Source organism: Pieris brassicae, chromosome 10, assembly GCF_905147105.1.
Source record: "Pieris brassicae chromosome 10, ilPieBrab1.1, whole genome shotgun sequence".
Taxonomy (NCBI): Eukaryota; Metazoa; Arthropoda; class Insecta; order Lepidoptera; family Pieridae; genus Pieris; species Pieris brassicae.
In genome coordinates this window covers 17,527,904-17,542,886 of record NC_059674.1, presented here as the reverse complement: position 1 = coordinate 17,542,886, position 14,983 = coordinate 17,527,904, and the positions used below count along the sequence as shown (strand labels likewise).

The 14,983-nt window shown below is 33.5% G+C and overlaps 1 protein-coding gene across 4 annotated transcripts in view; it reads left to right on the top strand.

Annotated features, from left to right (window-relative positions):
• Positions 1 to 14,983, top strand: part of LOC123715019 (semaphorin-2A) — a 347,042-nt gene that overhangs the window by 316,832 nt on the left and 15,227 nt on the right. For all 4 annotated transcript variants that reach the window (XM_045669800.1, XM_045669797.1, XM_045669798.1 and 1 more), the window contains 2 exons: positions 4,602 to 4,860; positions 6,712 to 6,866. In XM_045669800.1, coding sequence (XP_045525756.1) covers positions 4,602 to 4,860; positions 6,712 to 6,866 — 414 coding nt within the window. The remainder of the gene's footprint in view (positions 1 to 4,601; positions 4,861 to 6,711; positions 6,867 to 14,983) is intronic.

Genomic DNA, 14,983 nt, shown 5'->3' with positions numbered 1-14,983 from the left:
AACTTCGGGCCAATAAATACAGATAAAACAACTTTCTCAGCAGCTGTGGTACTTTTGACATTTAACACCTGTCGTCTTCAGTCACCATGACCACGCACGCTGAAAAGTACGCGAAACGTCGAAAAAAATTTAAAATTTAGAATTATGTAAATAACTATAAGTTTTAATAATAATACATAGCTTTAATCCGTTCAAAAAGTGGTTTTCTTAATGTGTAAAAGCTATTTTAATAAAAGACAATCTTATCACAACTGATGGTTTTTAAGGCATATTTTGCCGCTAACCACCACTATGTGGTACCAGCTGCCCGTCGCGGTAATTCCGATCCACTTCTTAGGCTCCTTCGAGAAAAGAGCGTGCCTCTTTCTCAAATGCTGGCAAAACACTTGCAAGCCATCTGGTTAATCTGTAGAGCCTCCGGCCCGTATGCCAATAATGGAATAATATAGAACACTACAAAAAAATTACCTTTTTTATTTTGTAAGCGTGGTATATTTTCAGTTGCCTTAATTTACCGTAACTTTGTGATGATAAAGAGGTGCAAATATATCATAATTGCAACATTGTATCCACTCTGAGTCATTTATTAAACGCATCAATTAAATATGCTACTTAGCAAGAATTTCTAGATGTAAATGTATAAATAGTCTTTTGTTGAAAGCATAATAATGTTTTCTAAAATTCCCTTTGACTTGATTAGGTCCTAAATTTCGCATTCAAGTTGTCTATATAATACACTTACTTAAGCAACGCAGATTTTTATATAGACATTCTTTTTTCATACAAAAAAAATCTGTATTTACAGTGTAACATTCGGAAACTCAAAAATCTATAAACGCTCACAAAAGTCAACAAGTTTGTCCGACTTAAGCGATCTTAAACATTCTCAGGCTTAAATTTAACTACACTCCCCTTCGGCAATGCAAATATTGATTGTCAATCCCGTACAAATACGGAGTTTCAATGGTGCACACAGATTTAAGCACGGCCAATTCTAGATTCCCATCTTCATATAATATTAACGTGCTTCTAACGCTGTACCCTGCATTTCGTGCATAACTTATGAGGCTGTAATAGGAGGTCCTTCACTCAATTAAGCTAAATAAATTGTGATAAAAGAAGAGATATTTTTAAAAACAACGGACAATAAACAAATAGACGTATTTATTTGTATCACATATTTAATTATTTTATTTAAAAGCAACATTTTATGAATTTTAACATAAATATATATAACTGTAATTTGTGATTTTGTTAAAAAGTTTTTCTTTTGTTTTGTATATATCGTGTCTGTAATATTTATTTATGATACCATTTTGTCAGACCCAGATATCGTCATCATAAAATTGTTAAGAACAAATTATAAACATAGGGGTACCAATACACTATTCTTGAGACGAAGGCCTTATGACACATAGTTACGTTTTTAACAGTATTCTTAGAGCTACGCTTCGGCATGTTTAGATTAAAATTAAGCTACAATGTTCTTATAAAAAAGGATTTTTATTCACGATAATAACGACCTAGATTCAGACGTAATGACTATGATATAAATAGACTATTATAGATGGAAAAAACTAGAACACATGCAATGAAAGGTAATTATGAATATGCGCGATTTTTAAGCATTTTCCGTTTGAATAATTCACTTTAAAGCACTTATTTTTATTGCTTAATAAACCTGTTATTGTGAATACAGAGCAAGGCTATTTGAAATGTTTCTGTTCTTTTACTGACTACTCGTAGCATGGCCTAGTGGCTTCAGTATGCGACTCTCTCTAAGGTGGTATGTTCGATCCCTGCCTGAGCAGTAACGGACTCTCTATGTGTGCATTTAATATATTTTATAAAACGAACATATATATATATCAGATAAACAAAATAGTTATTATGTATACCAGTGAATTGCCCAGAATGTACGGGATTAAGCGATCAAAATATCATTGATTCATATAGTAGATAACTTAATGAACACTTCAGTAAAAATAATAATTCTAAATTTAAATTAACTACCACGGGTGTAGAACGAGACGAACTGGCAAAAAACTCTCCGTCACTCGCTTTAAATCACAAAGTTTCTTTTTGGTTAGAGATCACCTGCTGATTAAGGTAATTAACTAAATATACCATGCTTTGTAATCTGTAAACTTATTAATATTATCAGTATACGAATTGCGTTATCCTATTTAACAAAAATAGCGTAGATAAGAATTAAAAAGAAGGTCGAAAATAAATTATATTTGCAGTCGACACGCGCTAAGCTTTCGTTTTGACAACTGTTTCGTGTTATGTTTGTAAAATATGTTCCCGCCTTTTCCCAAAACATCGTTTACGCCTTTCTCATTTAATACGAATGTTATTTATGACCGTTCGAGGCAATGCTTATATTTTTTTCCTAATATAATTTAAAACATTTTAATATAAAAATACGTTATACGCAAACATCTTAAACGTGTATAAATGATAAATCGCTTTCTGTTTTATTTGTTTTAATAGCAACCTTTGAAGTGGTTTTCTTTTATAATTAATTAAAATTTAATTTTTATTAATTAATTATTTTAATAAAAAGTAAGCGTCTTCTCCTAGTAATTTTAAGCTTAGTTGACATCCTTGACTAAGTGAAAAAATTTAATTATAAGCTTTTGTGAAAACTATTCATTTTCTAAAATTAAATCTAGATTAAGGTTTGTTGTTTAATGGACATGAACATGTCAGGGAATCATTATTTTTAAAGAACGTACTTAATATAACCTAGAGGTTAAGCGAGCGACCCTGAGTGTATGGTGTATTCAAATTACTTTTTTCTACGTATGTATATGATGAAAATTCCTTGAACGAAAAACTGAAAACCTTCAAACCTAGAATGCTGATCTACTATAAAAAAATTTAAGCACATTAATAAATCTGAGATGTCCTGAGTCTAAGTTTCTCCCAAATATCATTGTACGATATTGGTCCAAAATATCCATATAGCATGTGTCAAATTAAGCCCGCCTTGATACCAATATTATTCAAACATTGTACGCTTAAGCGACATCTACTATCTTAGAACTAATCGTAGTAACTTTCGAGTGAAGTTTGACAGCCGCAATAGTTAAAATTAATTGGATCGCAAACTGACGTTCAGAATAATTGTTATTGGGTTTGTAATAAATTAGATTACGTATATTGTATTATTGTGTACTTTGATGAACGCTTTTATATGACTGTACGAGCCAAGGCTGTATATTTTGCTCACTGAGGCTTTCTTAGTTTAAGCGTGGCGATTTCCTAAATCGTCCCAGTTACGCCCCGAGAATATAGCCGGACGTAGGCACTCTCTTCAACTGCATTACATTCATTCGTTACAAAGCAATTAACATTGGTGTATGCTAGTGGTTACTGTAGACTATAGAGTAAACCTAAAATTCTCAATTATTTTAAACACCCAACTGGTACATACCAGACAGTACCACAGTGCAAACGGGATGGTGGTATTTGGAGGAGGCCTTTGCCAGAAAAGGGCCCACAAATATAAAAATAATGAGATGATAGAAAATGTGTTTAAGTGTGACTTATCTAAAATAAAAGGCTATTATTATTATGGTAACTGTTTACTTTAGCTCAGTTTTGAATGAATCAATCCTGGTACACTGTTGCACGTGGGCCTAAGCCAAATGAATATAGTTTTTTATGGGCTATTCTTGCGTATTTAATATAACTGCTTTTTGATGGATGATATAATTGGATTTCGGGAGGTCTAACAACTTGATTCATGTAACTTTTTTGGTTATTACTATTATATCTTGAAATACGAAACAACTTCTGGCTTATTATACTCACTATTTCCCTGATCTATAATTTTCAATAAAAAAATAACAACTTGACGCGTTTCATAAATTTCTATGTATTTCTTTAATTTTAACACAAAATTCTCCGTTTTTTTAAGTGATAATTTCGCTGTTGACAGTATGTAATTTATTTTTAAACAGTATTACTCAATTATTTAAATCAGCCCAGAACCTTGTTTAAAAACGAGAGTTATACAGTCAAAACACTCAATGTATGAGGCTTCAACACTCATGAATATAGAGGTAACATCAAGTACATAGACAAATATATCCCCCCAAACATTAATAATACAAAACAATAGAAAATCAATTAAACCCAAGTAAGGATTCCTTTAACTAATATAACGCCTAATCCGAAGCCGAGTACGCTTTCTGAATTTCAGCCCGACTCCCGCGGGACACATTAAATGCGAAACAGGACCTGAATAGAATACCCCATCTGTTTTATGTTTGCCGTTACGTTTAAGAGCAAATTTAATTTCTGCTCCCGATAATAAAATAAATAAAATCTTTATTAACCTATTTGAGTTAACAATGTGTTTGGGGCGCGAACTTCCGCTTATCCGCATTATTGTGAAGTAACTTTTCCAATATACTGTATATTTGCTCATTTAAATTTTGCTTATTTATAAAAACTAAATCAGTCTTTTTTCATCGCAACGTAACCACAATGAGACAAAAAGAGTTAATTAAGAGCTGGGCCACAAATGTTGGTTAAGCTTCTGAATAAAAATTTGTTGCAGTGTAATAAATATTTCTCTTTTTCCACAGAGAGCATTTACAAAGTACCTGGTGACGATAACCGCTTCTATGGAGTCTTCACCACCGCATCCACTGGTCTGATGGGATCCGCAATATGCACTTTTACAATAGGAGACATCCAAAAAGCCTTTGAGGGTAAATTCAAGGAACAAGCCACATCAAGCTCCGCCTGGTTGCCAGTTATCAGCAGCAAAGTACCAGAACCCAGGCCTGGAACCTGCGTCAACGATACTTCGTCGTTGCCAGACACTGTTCTTAACTTTATACGGTAAGAATTATACAAATACATTTACTACTATAGAAGAATTTAGTTGGGGTTGGTATGGTGTGGTGGACTCATCACTCACACTCGTAATTAGTCCGTTGTGCGTTAAGTACTGGCTAATTTAGCCAGCCTTACTCCTTCCAGAAGCACAGAAGCCTCCCGTGCACTTCACAGGCTTCGCGGGGTGACCTCACTGTTCGTGGTGGATTTTTGTTGTTCAGCCACAGCCTCGCCATTCCAGGACTACGTGGGTGACTGATTCCTCTGCGCTAAAACAGCCTTTAGTTGGAGTTCCACAGTAGGATTTTGATTGTCACAGAGAACCACCACCAGTAAAGTGCTAAAGCAGATTTGTATTTTCGCAATTTTCAGTGTGACCTTTGACTTAATTAAGTAATGTCTATTTTTGTAAACGCAACATATACGTTTTAAAGTACGTATATACTTACGGAGTCCAACCTAAAGCTAATTTCTTACAAATATATATATTATAGACCGTAGACAGTCCAGTCCACACAGAGGAAACATAAGATGCGTCATCGAAAACAAGATATTCACAGTATACAGCAACTGTTTTGAAGTTTTATATACACCTCTTTAAAATTAGCACACAAGTGCCTTACTAATGAATGCCATCAAAACAATCTCTTATATTACATGTATAAAGGATCATTTTCGCGTCTGGCAATTACAATCTGTCTCAAGACACGTAGAGCGCATTACGGTTGACGTACATAAACAAAGTTCGCGATCGCATACAGTGTTGCCAGTTGGCAGACACTTGAGCCTCACTTTTATCTAGCGACACGTACTCTTAATTACGACACTCACGCCGAGCGTTCAATTATTTTTTTTCCACACTTTACGTGGAAACGCTGAGATTTTTACACTTCACCTGAAACATGGGAATAACAATTCAGTGGAAATTTTAATTAAATAAGTGGGTTTGTTGAAAGGGTTTTACACTGTCCGAGACGGATTGCGTTTGACATTATCACATAACGCAGGCAATTTAGGTAAATACGTTTGAAGTGTTAATCATATGTTATTACGAAACACCTTTAATTATAGTTTTCTTAGGAGCTAGTGATTTTTGACAATTAGCAACTATTTACATGTGGAAATAAAACGGAACTATTTCAAATATTTTTTGCACTTCACATACTTCAAATTCATTCATTAAAAAAGGGGTTACTAAGCGATATCTTCAAAGTAACCAGCTTTATGAAACAGTTTAAAAAACAATATATAAACGACAAATACGGGAATTATGTTTAATATTAATAAACCTCATTTATTCCTGGAAATATTCATCCAATGTTTACAAAAACAAACACTCAATACTTACAGGACACTAACATCCGTAGTCCTTACTTATTCCCATCTACAGAATCAGTAAAATTCTGTGAAAACTAACCTACCTACGCACTTTCATTCGAAATTCTTTGCGATTATAATGAATTAAATAGTCCTGATCCGGAGTTCGATATATTCGGTAGTGGGCTGATAAATTTCGAAGAAAGTATTGTTAAGTGCCTATCTCGTACCTCATTCGCTGTTTGGTGGGTAATTTTTTTCAGTTTAACAAAAATTTAATGTATTTTTATTTAATTTTTTGTAACATTTATGTTTAGCTAAATTATCATTTAGATATTTAGATACAATAGTTTGTATACCGTAGATAGAAGAAAATATACTAAAACATATTTTTTCATAGCAGTCAACTATGTATTCTATGGGGTATCTATCTACGGAAATTTTGAACACATATAAAATACAGTAAGAAGAATTAATTTACAAGGACTTACACTATAAAGTAAAGATATCTCTATACCAAGATATCTTTTATTTCAGATCTCACCCGTTGATGGATAGTGCGGTGTCTCATGAACACGAAAAGCCAATTTACTACAAACGAGACCTGTTCTTCACGAGGCTGGTGGTAGACCGCGTCAAGGTGGACATGATGGGCCATCAATTGGAGTACACAGTCTACTATGCTGGAACAAGTAAGATTTATTAAAGTTATTCCAAGTCTTTTACATGCTGACATTTACGACTAGCTATTCAAACTTTAGAGCAGTGCAGAGTTGGCCTAGTGGCTTCAGCATACGACTCGCATCCCTGAGGTCGTAGGTTCGATCCCCGGCTGTGCACCAATGGACTTTCTTTCTATGTGCGCATTTAACATTTGGTCGAACTTTGAAAGAAAACATCGTAAAAAAAAAAGCTTGCTTTAGTCCCAAAAAGTCGACGGCGTGTGTCAGACATAGAATGCTACTTGCCTATTAGATTGTCAAATGATCTTAAAAGATTGTAGCGCCACTAGCTTGAATATTATATTAATAAAGTCAAGAATTACGTTAAGTGCTACAGTATGTCAATACAAATCTGAAGCCTAGAATCCTTATACGAATTTACCAGAAACATACAGTTCGTTACGTATAGTTAAAATACACATAAAATTATTATAATATATCTTAAAATTAGATTTATTAAGAAACTATTACTTAACACCTAAAGAAGGACGAAACCTTTACGTCTATATCAACCCTACCTTTCACATAATATAGCACTTATCTAAAATTAAGTACACTTCAAAGTGTCTTAAGTGCACATCACCATCGAAATTGAATTAATAATTTTGACTTGAGTGATACGGTAATTGAATAACGCTTCACGCCAAGGGTCGGGTCACGAATATTCGACCCGCCAAGATTTATTTTGGCAGCTGTCAATGGATTATGATTTGTTAACATGAATATTCCATGTTAATTGTCACGGACACGGTATATTCGATTTTTGAAAATTGATAGAAGGATACAGGTATAATATTTTACAAATCAGTTCTTTTAACCATAGATCTTGACATAGATGGGCCTTTTTGTTCGAAATTTAAAACATTACATTTTACTTTTAAATGCATTGCTCAGTGTACATATAACACATACATTATTTTAACCATTGATCTTGACATTCTTAATTTGAAAATTGGTCATGGGCCTGTTTGTTCGAAATTTAAAACATTACATTTTACTTTTAAATGCATTGCTAAGTGTATATATAACACATACATTATTTTAACCATAGATCGTGATATACTTAATTTGAAAATAGATCATGGGCATTTTTGTTCGAAATTTAAAACATTAAATTTTACTTTTGCAAAGTGTAAAACGGGCAAATTAAACACAGAATCGTAAATACAGATTATAGCCTTGCTCTGTGCACATGAATACTTTTGATTGACTACGTTCACCATTCCCTGCATGCAACTGTTTGAATAAAGGTACTCCGACATTAGCGACCGCTTCCATTCATGGCGGGACATGCTAGACATGAAAAACCGTTTATACTATTTGTATGCACACAACACCTCCTTAACACTTTGTCAACTTGCTATTTATTAACTTTTAAAAGCACTAAAGCTTTTAAGCCGCACACTTGAACTGTATTCCGTTTTTCTCGCAAGTAGCAAAAAGTGCATTTCTCTTTAAGCCTTTTTGAAAGTCGCGTTTCATTTCCACAGTTTTTCTTTCTCCTAAGGGGTTGTGAGATCTCGAAAGTAATGCAAACGAGTTTATTAATAACTCCGACACTTTCTGTCATTGCGTCACTGGAAAGTAAGTTCTTACCCTTTAAATTCACCATTCATTCAAACAATTTTCATACATATTTTTGTGTATAAAAATGTGTGCGTGTACTAGTGTACACACGTATAAAGTGAAACTACTTTATGACCTTAATTTTCTAAAAATGATCTACTAGATGCAACTTTACAGAAATTGGTTACATAAAGTTAAATTAGATAAAGTTTAACAAAAGGCTTTTACTATAATAGATATAAATACAAATAATACAATTAATAATACAATAAATACAAATTCATTTAACTTATTAATAGTAATTTTATTACAGAATTTCATTATGAGTAGCACTATTATCGTTATTATATATTTTTCTTATTAATGACTTCGAATCTCTTCAAATCAACCGGTGAAAAAGAAAAAGATGGCGCGTAACGGATAAATGTGACTCGTAACCGTTTCTTTTTCCAACGCCGAAAAGATTTTTTTTTCTTCAAATATTTCGTATTTAAATACAAATGAAATATCATATGAATGAATAATGTAATGAGCCTCACAGATTTTATTGAATCTAAATAGGTAACAAGAGCTGTGTCGACCTTCAGTGCGTGACTCTTATCCCTGTTCCTGTAGTAGATTCGATCCCCAATCCACGCTTGAACACGGCACGGCCGATCCGACCTACCGATCCGACCTACTTATCTATAATATTGACAAACGATTATGAAATAGATACAAAAATCTGAGACCCAAGCCTAAACAGGTTGTAGCGCCAACGATTCTTTTAAATAAGTAAAAAATATATATTACTTTTGTAAGTACTATGTTATATACTAAAATAATACGGCACCTGTCAGACAAACATAGAAATGCACTCAGTACAAATATATGCACCTTGAGATTGTGGCAGACCACTGAACGTCACGCAGGATGTCGGCGCGGTAAATTCCCTTCGCTATAAACAACGCTTTCAAGTGGTAATAGCCTGCGGTATAGCAATTTTCAGCTGTTTTCCTCAAAATCGTTTTCTATACCGAAGACCGTTCTCAGACCGAATAAATTAAACTCACGTAGGTATCTAACGAATGGGGAGTTAACGGAACTTCTAAAAAGAAGAGCCACATTCGAGTTGGTGTTTGAAATGCTCGTGTGGAATATTAAATTGTTTAAGAGTTACCTTTGACGTCCCCTACTGCTGTAGCCACGTACCGCGATAATTACTGTTGCTTAATTTCCATAATGCCATTTTGTTTATGCCTTCAATAGTCGAATCTCTCCGAGCGTCGCAGAGAACGTTGACAACTTTCTGATGCAAACTAGAACGCAATTAAATGCATAAACATTATAGTTAACGCTCTTCCTTCCAATACAGTAAATAGCCTGCATAGCCAGCTCTTATATTCAACTCGCTCATGGAAATAAGTTGTACGTTTAACTAGTGCCTTAAGGCTTTTGAAAAAGAACAGTTTACACTTTCAATAAAGAGTGCGCTGTCTGCCGTGATACTACTTTTCCGCTTACCCCATTTAGAGTGCTTAAAGCGTTATAATATGCATTAAACTGCGCTAGCCGGCGGAAAGTTGTAGCGTCGCTCGAGGTACCGGCAGACAATGAGAAATGAGTGTATGATGTTCCCGCAATGCGGGCTCGCTCCGTTCCATTTGTTTTATCATGCCTAAATCACTGTTGCCATACAACTTCTGAACGTGGAGGTTGATAAAACTTTGACAGCAACTGTCGTATACACGCCCCTGTTTGTCAATGGAAGGGGGCCTGAGTATCAAAGACATTAAGAGTATTTAGAAGTTAACGAAGTTAATTAAATTCCTTGAGACATCACTAAGAGTAAGGGCGTCTTTGTAAACACAATAATAATGTAAACGTATCAAAGACAGCACGCGTTAATAATTACAAAACTTAATTAGGGAATATACAAACTGCAACTTAGAATCGAAGTCAGTAAGTTGGTTAAACTTTGACGTGAGCGCTACATCCGAGTAGTTATTAAAGCGATTTAAAATTCACAGTCAGCTGAGCCGGGCAGCGGTCAGCGAATATATCGTAGCCATCGTGATATAATTACGTGAACTCCAAGTCACAAAACGCTTAGCCCTTTGAGGTTTGGAATTCAGTTAGAGTTAGCGCACTGGCCAGACAGATTTAATAGCTTTTAGTACGCGAATAAATGTCGCGAAAAGTTCACTTCTCTTCCTATTTTGTCTGCGATGTCAACATGTGTCTGCAGTTTATTAAGCCAGTAGTGTATTTAGGATGTTATTCCTGTGAGGTAACTTTATTTTCAAATAATAGTGTGCAAATATTTTGTAACAAATGTTTTGCATAAAGAGGATCGTTTTGGGGATATTTGTAACTAATAAACTTATCTCATATAACATGGACTTATTACCAAAAATACCAGCTATTTGACGCTCTAATGCTACATATAGTTAGAATGTATAGTAATAGTAAGAATGTATTTTACATTTAAGTTGAAATTTATATAAACTTGAATTTATGAAATTATTTCTATGCCAGTTCAAAGTGCCTTCTTGCCCATCTTTAGCGAGAGAAAAGGTTGTAGAAGACAACAGAAACTTCTTGTACTTGTATTGTATATATTGTGAGTGTTTCGACATCGCAGCCCTGCAATATTCTCGATATCATAAAAAATTGTTTCTTAAATTAAGAGGCTCGTAACAATTTACACCGTCCATATAATATAGGTAATGATACACTGATATTGCTCTCAAAGTATCGGAAAGCCATTTGCCTAAGTGCATGAAGTCAAAGTTTTGCCGTAAACATGAATTGCGATCAAAGGAAATGATATGTGTAGGTGCATTAACTGTACTTTAACGTATTATGGACTCTTGAGACTTATTACAGTTGGTCGGTGAGCCCTTGTATGCAAATAACGTGAAAGCATCGTTGCCAGTTTATAGTTTAGCTTTTTAATGATCAAAAAATAATCTAATTAATACTATATACGTATAGAGATGTATATGTTATAGATTTGTGTGTTAGTAAAGAGATTAATTATATTATTTACAAATATGTAACTAAAGCAATTGGAATATCGGGGTTTATAATAATTACTAAACATTAATAAAGTTTTAGTGTTTTTGTTTGTAAGGAAATTTCAATAAGTATTAACAAAATTATTAACTTATTTCAATAAGTAACAGATATTTACAAGTAAATCGCGAAATTATCACTGTATATGGCTATATTTTTTTTACAATATTAAAATGTTCAGCCGGAGCAGGCCGTTAGAGTTTTAAAGTATTAAAAATTACAATAATAATAATCAAGTGACGTAAAAAATATTTGTATTTATTCTCAGATTAAATATGTTTTTTCTTAAGCATCTACTTGTATTATTGCTTGCTTTATTGCCTGATTAGCCATCGGTGCCTGACACGGCGATTTTTAAATTTGGAATTTTAACAATAATTATGTACATTTTTTAAACATCGAAATAAATAAAAATATTGTCTAATCTTATATTAATGCGAATACAATTTTAAAACATCGACGCCATATGTTTTAAAATCGTTAGCTAAAAATTTTAAACGAAATATTTTAGCTTCCCTAAAAGCTATTTGATAACGGAAACGATATCTTAGTAAGCAAACAGTGTATTTTAAAAATAATTGTCAAACACAAATATAATTTATATAATGAATATATTTAATATATGAATATATGACCTATTACAGTATACAACATTCTCCGTCCTTGGACCGATCCAAATTTAAGGCGAATAGTCCCCAGAGATATGCTTAGTGACTAATTAAGTCTTCATACATTTGATTTTCTTAAAAGGCTAATAATAATAGTTATTGTCGCTTGTAACCTATAGGTCCTAACCTATTAGGTCTAGGCCTGAGATTTCTGTATATTCCGTGGTCATTTGTTACAAACAAGTAGGTGATCGACCTCCTGTGCCTGTCGTCGACTTTTTAAGTCTAAGGAATATCGGTTTCCTCACGGTTTTTTTTCCACCTAGTGACCTACCACTCCAGCAATGAGAGTGCCCTTGAAACCACTAGGCCAGTACTGTTTCTTTATGTTTATTCATTTATGCAATTATTAGTAATCTTACAGCTAACATAAATATTATAATACAAAACACTTGGACAATATAGGAAGCCAAAGCACATTATATAATAAACAATATATAATATATGTAACAGAAAACAAGTAAGTACATTAATAGACAAAAATTTATTAAAAAAACTTCAATTTAACATTTGAAACAACAAATAGTACTTAATATTTCAAATTACTACTTAAAAACATCATATCTTCTTCTTCTTCTTCTATGTTTTATGGTGAGGTGGAAAATATCAATATCCTCTTAGTATCCTAGTATACATTTAGTATTTGCCTAATAACTTATGTAACCTTATTAACTTTTTGTTTTTTGTTTGTATAATAATGGTATTATGGTAACAAAGTATAAATAAATAAATATTTGTTACTGACCTTAAGAATCCCGATACGATTTCATACCGTTATTATAATAGCTTGATGTTTTTAGACCTGATATTTTTATCCATAACCAAAGCGTCATCGATGCACTGGCCACACGAAAATGAACGATATTTATTGCCGAGCTCGATACTGTATTGGAGCGGAAATTCCTAAGTAATTTATAGTAGACTGTTACCTTAGCTTACATTGTGTCCACTATTTTGAGTTAGCTCCGGGCTTTGAGTCAGTGCTTAGATATCCGATATCGTTTATAACTTTAGAATATCATAAATCTCGGCGATTACATGAGGTTTAAATTTCTCTTTCTTAACTACGATAGCTTGGAAGACTTTTTTGGTTTCATTTGATTATATATTATTATTCTTAAGACCTAGGCAAAACAAATGAATGGTGATATGTGACGTAGATTCCCACATTGATACTTTCTGGAAGCCTCTACCGACTGTCTTCTAAAGATTTATTGTAATAAAAATATTTTCGTTATTATTATTATGGTGCGTTAATTTTTTTATGTATAATACAAACGTTACAGTTAATAACTTCATGATGTATGTATTGAGTCATTTGCGAAGAATTATTTCATCAGATAACATAAATTATTGAGGAGGTAAAAGCTTTATCTCTAACAAGCGATCAAATTCAGGCCCTAGCATAAGTATTTAAAAAAAAAAATGATTTATTAAAATTTACCTACAGAAATTACTACAGCTCATTTATTTATTCCGTAACAGCTAACATAAATTACATATAGCAAATAATATAAAAGATAAAGTCAATGATTGAATATATAACACAAAAAGGTTCAAACTTTACGAAAGGAAAAAGTCAAAAATTTTATAACAATGATTTTTTTTTTAAATATTCATGTGTTATACCTAGCCTAACTTAAGACTAATAAGTAATTTAAGTTTAACCTAATTTACTAAAAAGCATTGTTATCATAAGTGTCCAATATACCTACTTACTGTTGTAATTCTTGTTAGGGCACGAAAATTATACACACAGTGTCCGTAATAAAGAAAAATATTTACTGTTTAACTTGGAAGTGATATATATGTCTGCTTCCTACCACGATACAAATTGGAATGAATCAGAAATGACCTGGAGCAGAGTGAGGTAAAGACAGTTTGGCGCCTCGACAAGATGGCGGCTCGATCGCTCATTCAAATGACAGGAAATAGTCAATACAATGATTAATTTTTGCAATCTTACTCAAATAAATCAACACTTACAGTCTCTATTAAAGGGAAGACAATATGTTCTTGTGTTCAATTTTTTTTCATTCACTGCTTAGCACTTAATATTAAACTACACTAACACTAATTCACTAGTTCAAATGGTTTTGTCCTCTTCAATCTTCTCACTAGGCCCGTGGTGTCTTTTGTTGAATAGCCTCGACATTCACGGGATGGTGGAGCCTATGTTCGTGTAACAATGATTATATTAATTTACACCTGTACTAAAATTTTAATAACACAACATCGTAACCGAAACAGATGGCAATTTTTGCCGCGCACCACCGCTATGTGGAACCAGCTGCCCACTGAAGTATTTCCGAACCAATTCGACTTAGGGTCCTTCAAGAAAAGAGCGTACAAATTCTTAAAAGGCCGGCAACGCACTCGCGAGCCCTCTGGCATTGAGAGTGTCCATGGGCGGCGGTATCACTTAACATCAGGTGAGCCTCCTGCCCGTTTGCCCCCTATTTTATAAAAAAAAAAAAACTTACGCCTTTATAATTCCTCACACCCGGCACAATTAGGTAGGCCCATAATTAAAATTCAAATCGCGTCCGCCGAAAATAAACATTGATTTTTATTTCCCAAAACTGAACTGCCACGAACAGGACTAGGAATACTAATGTGTTCACTTTTGAGCATTTACTCTCGCCGGTTCAACGTTTTTTGCATAAAACATCTCATCAAAGGATTGCCTAAGCGCCACAGTATATTGAATATCAAAAGGTGTACGAAAAAGTTTGAGGGTGGCGCGGTGGCGGCATCCCTAATGCCAGGACCACCGTGAAAGCCTTCTTTAAAAAT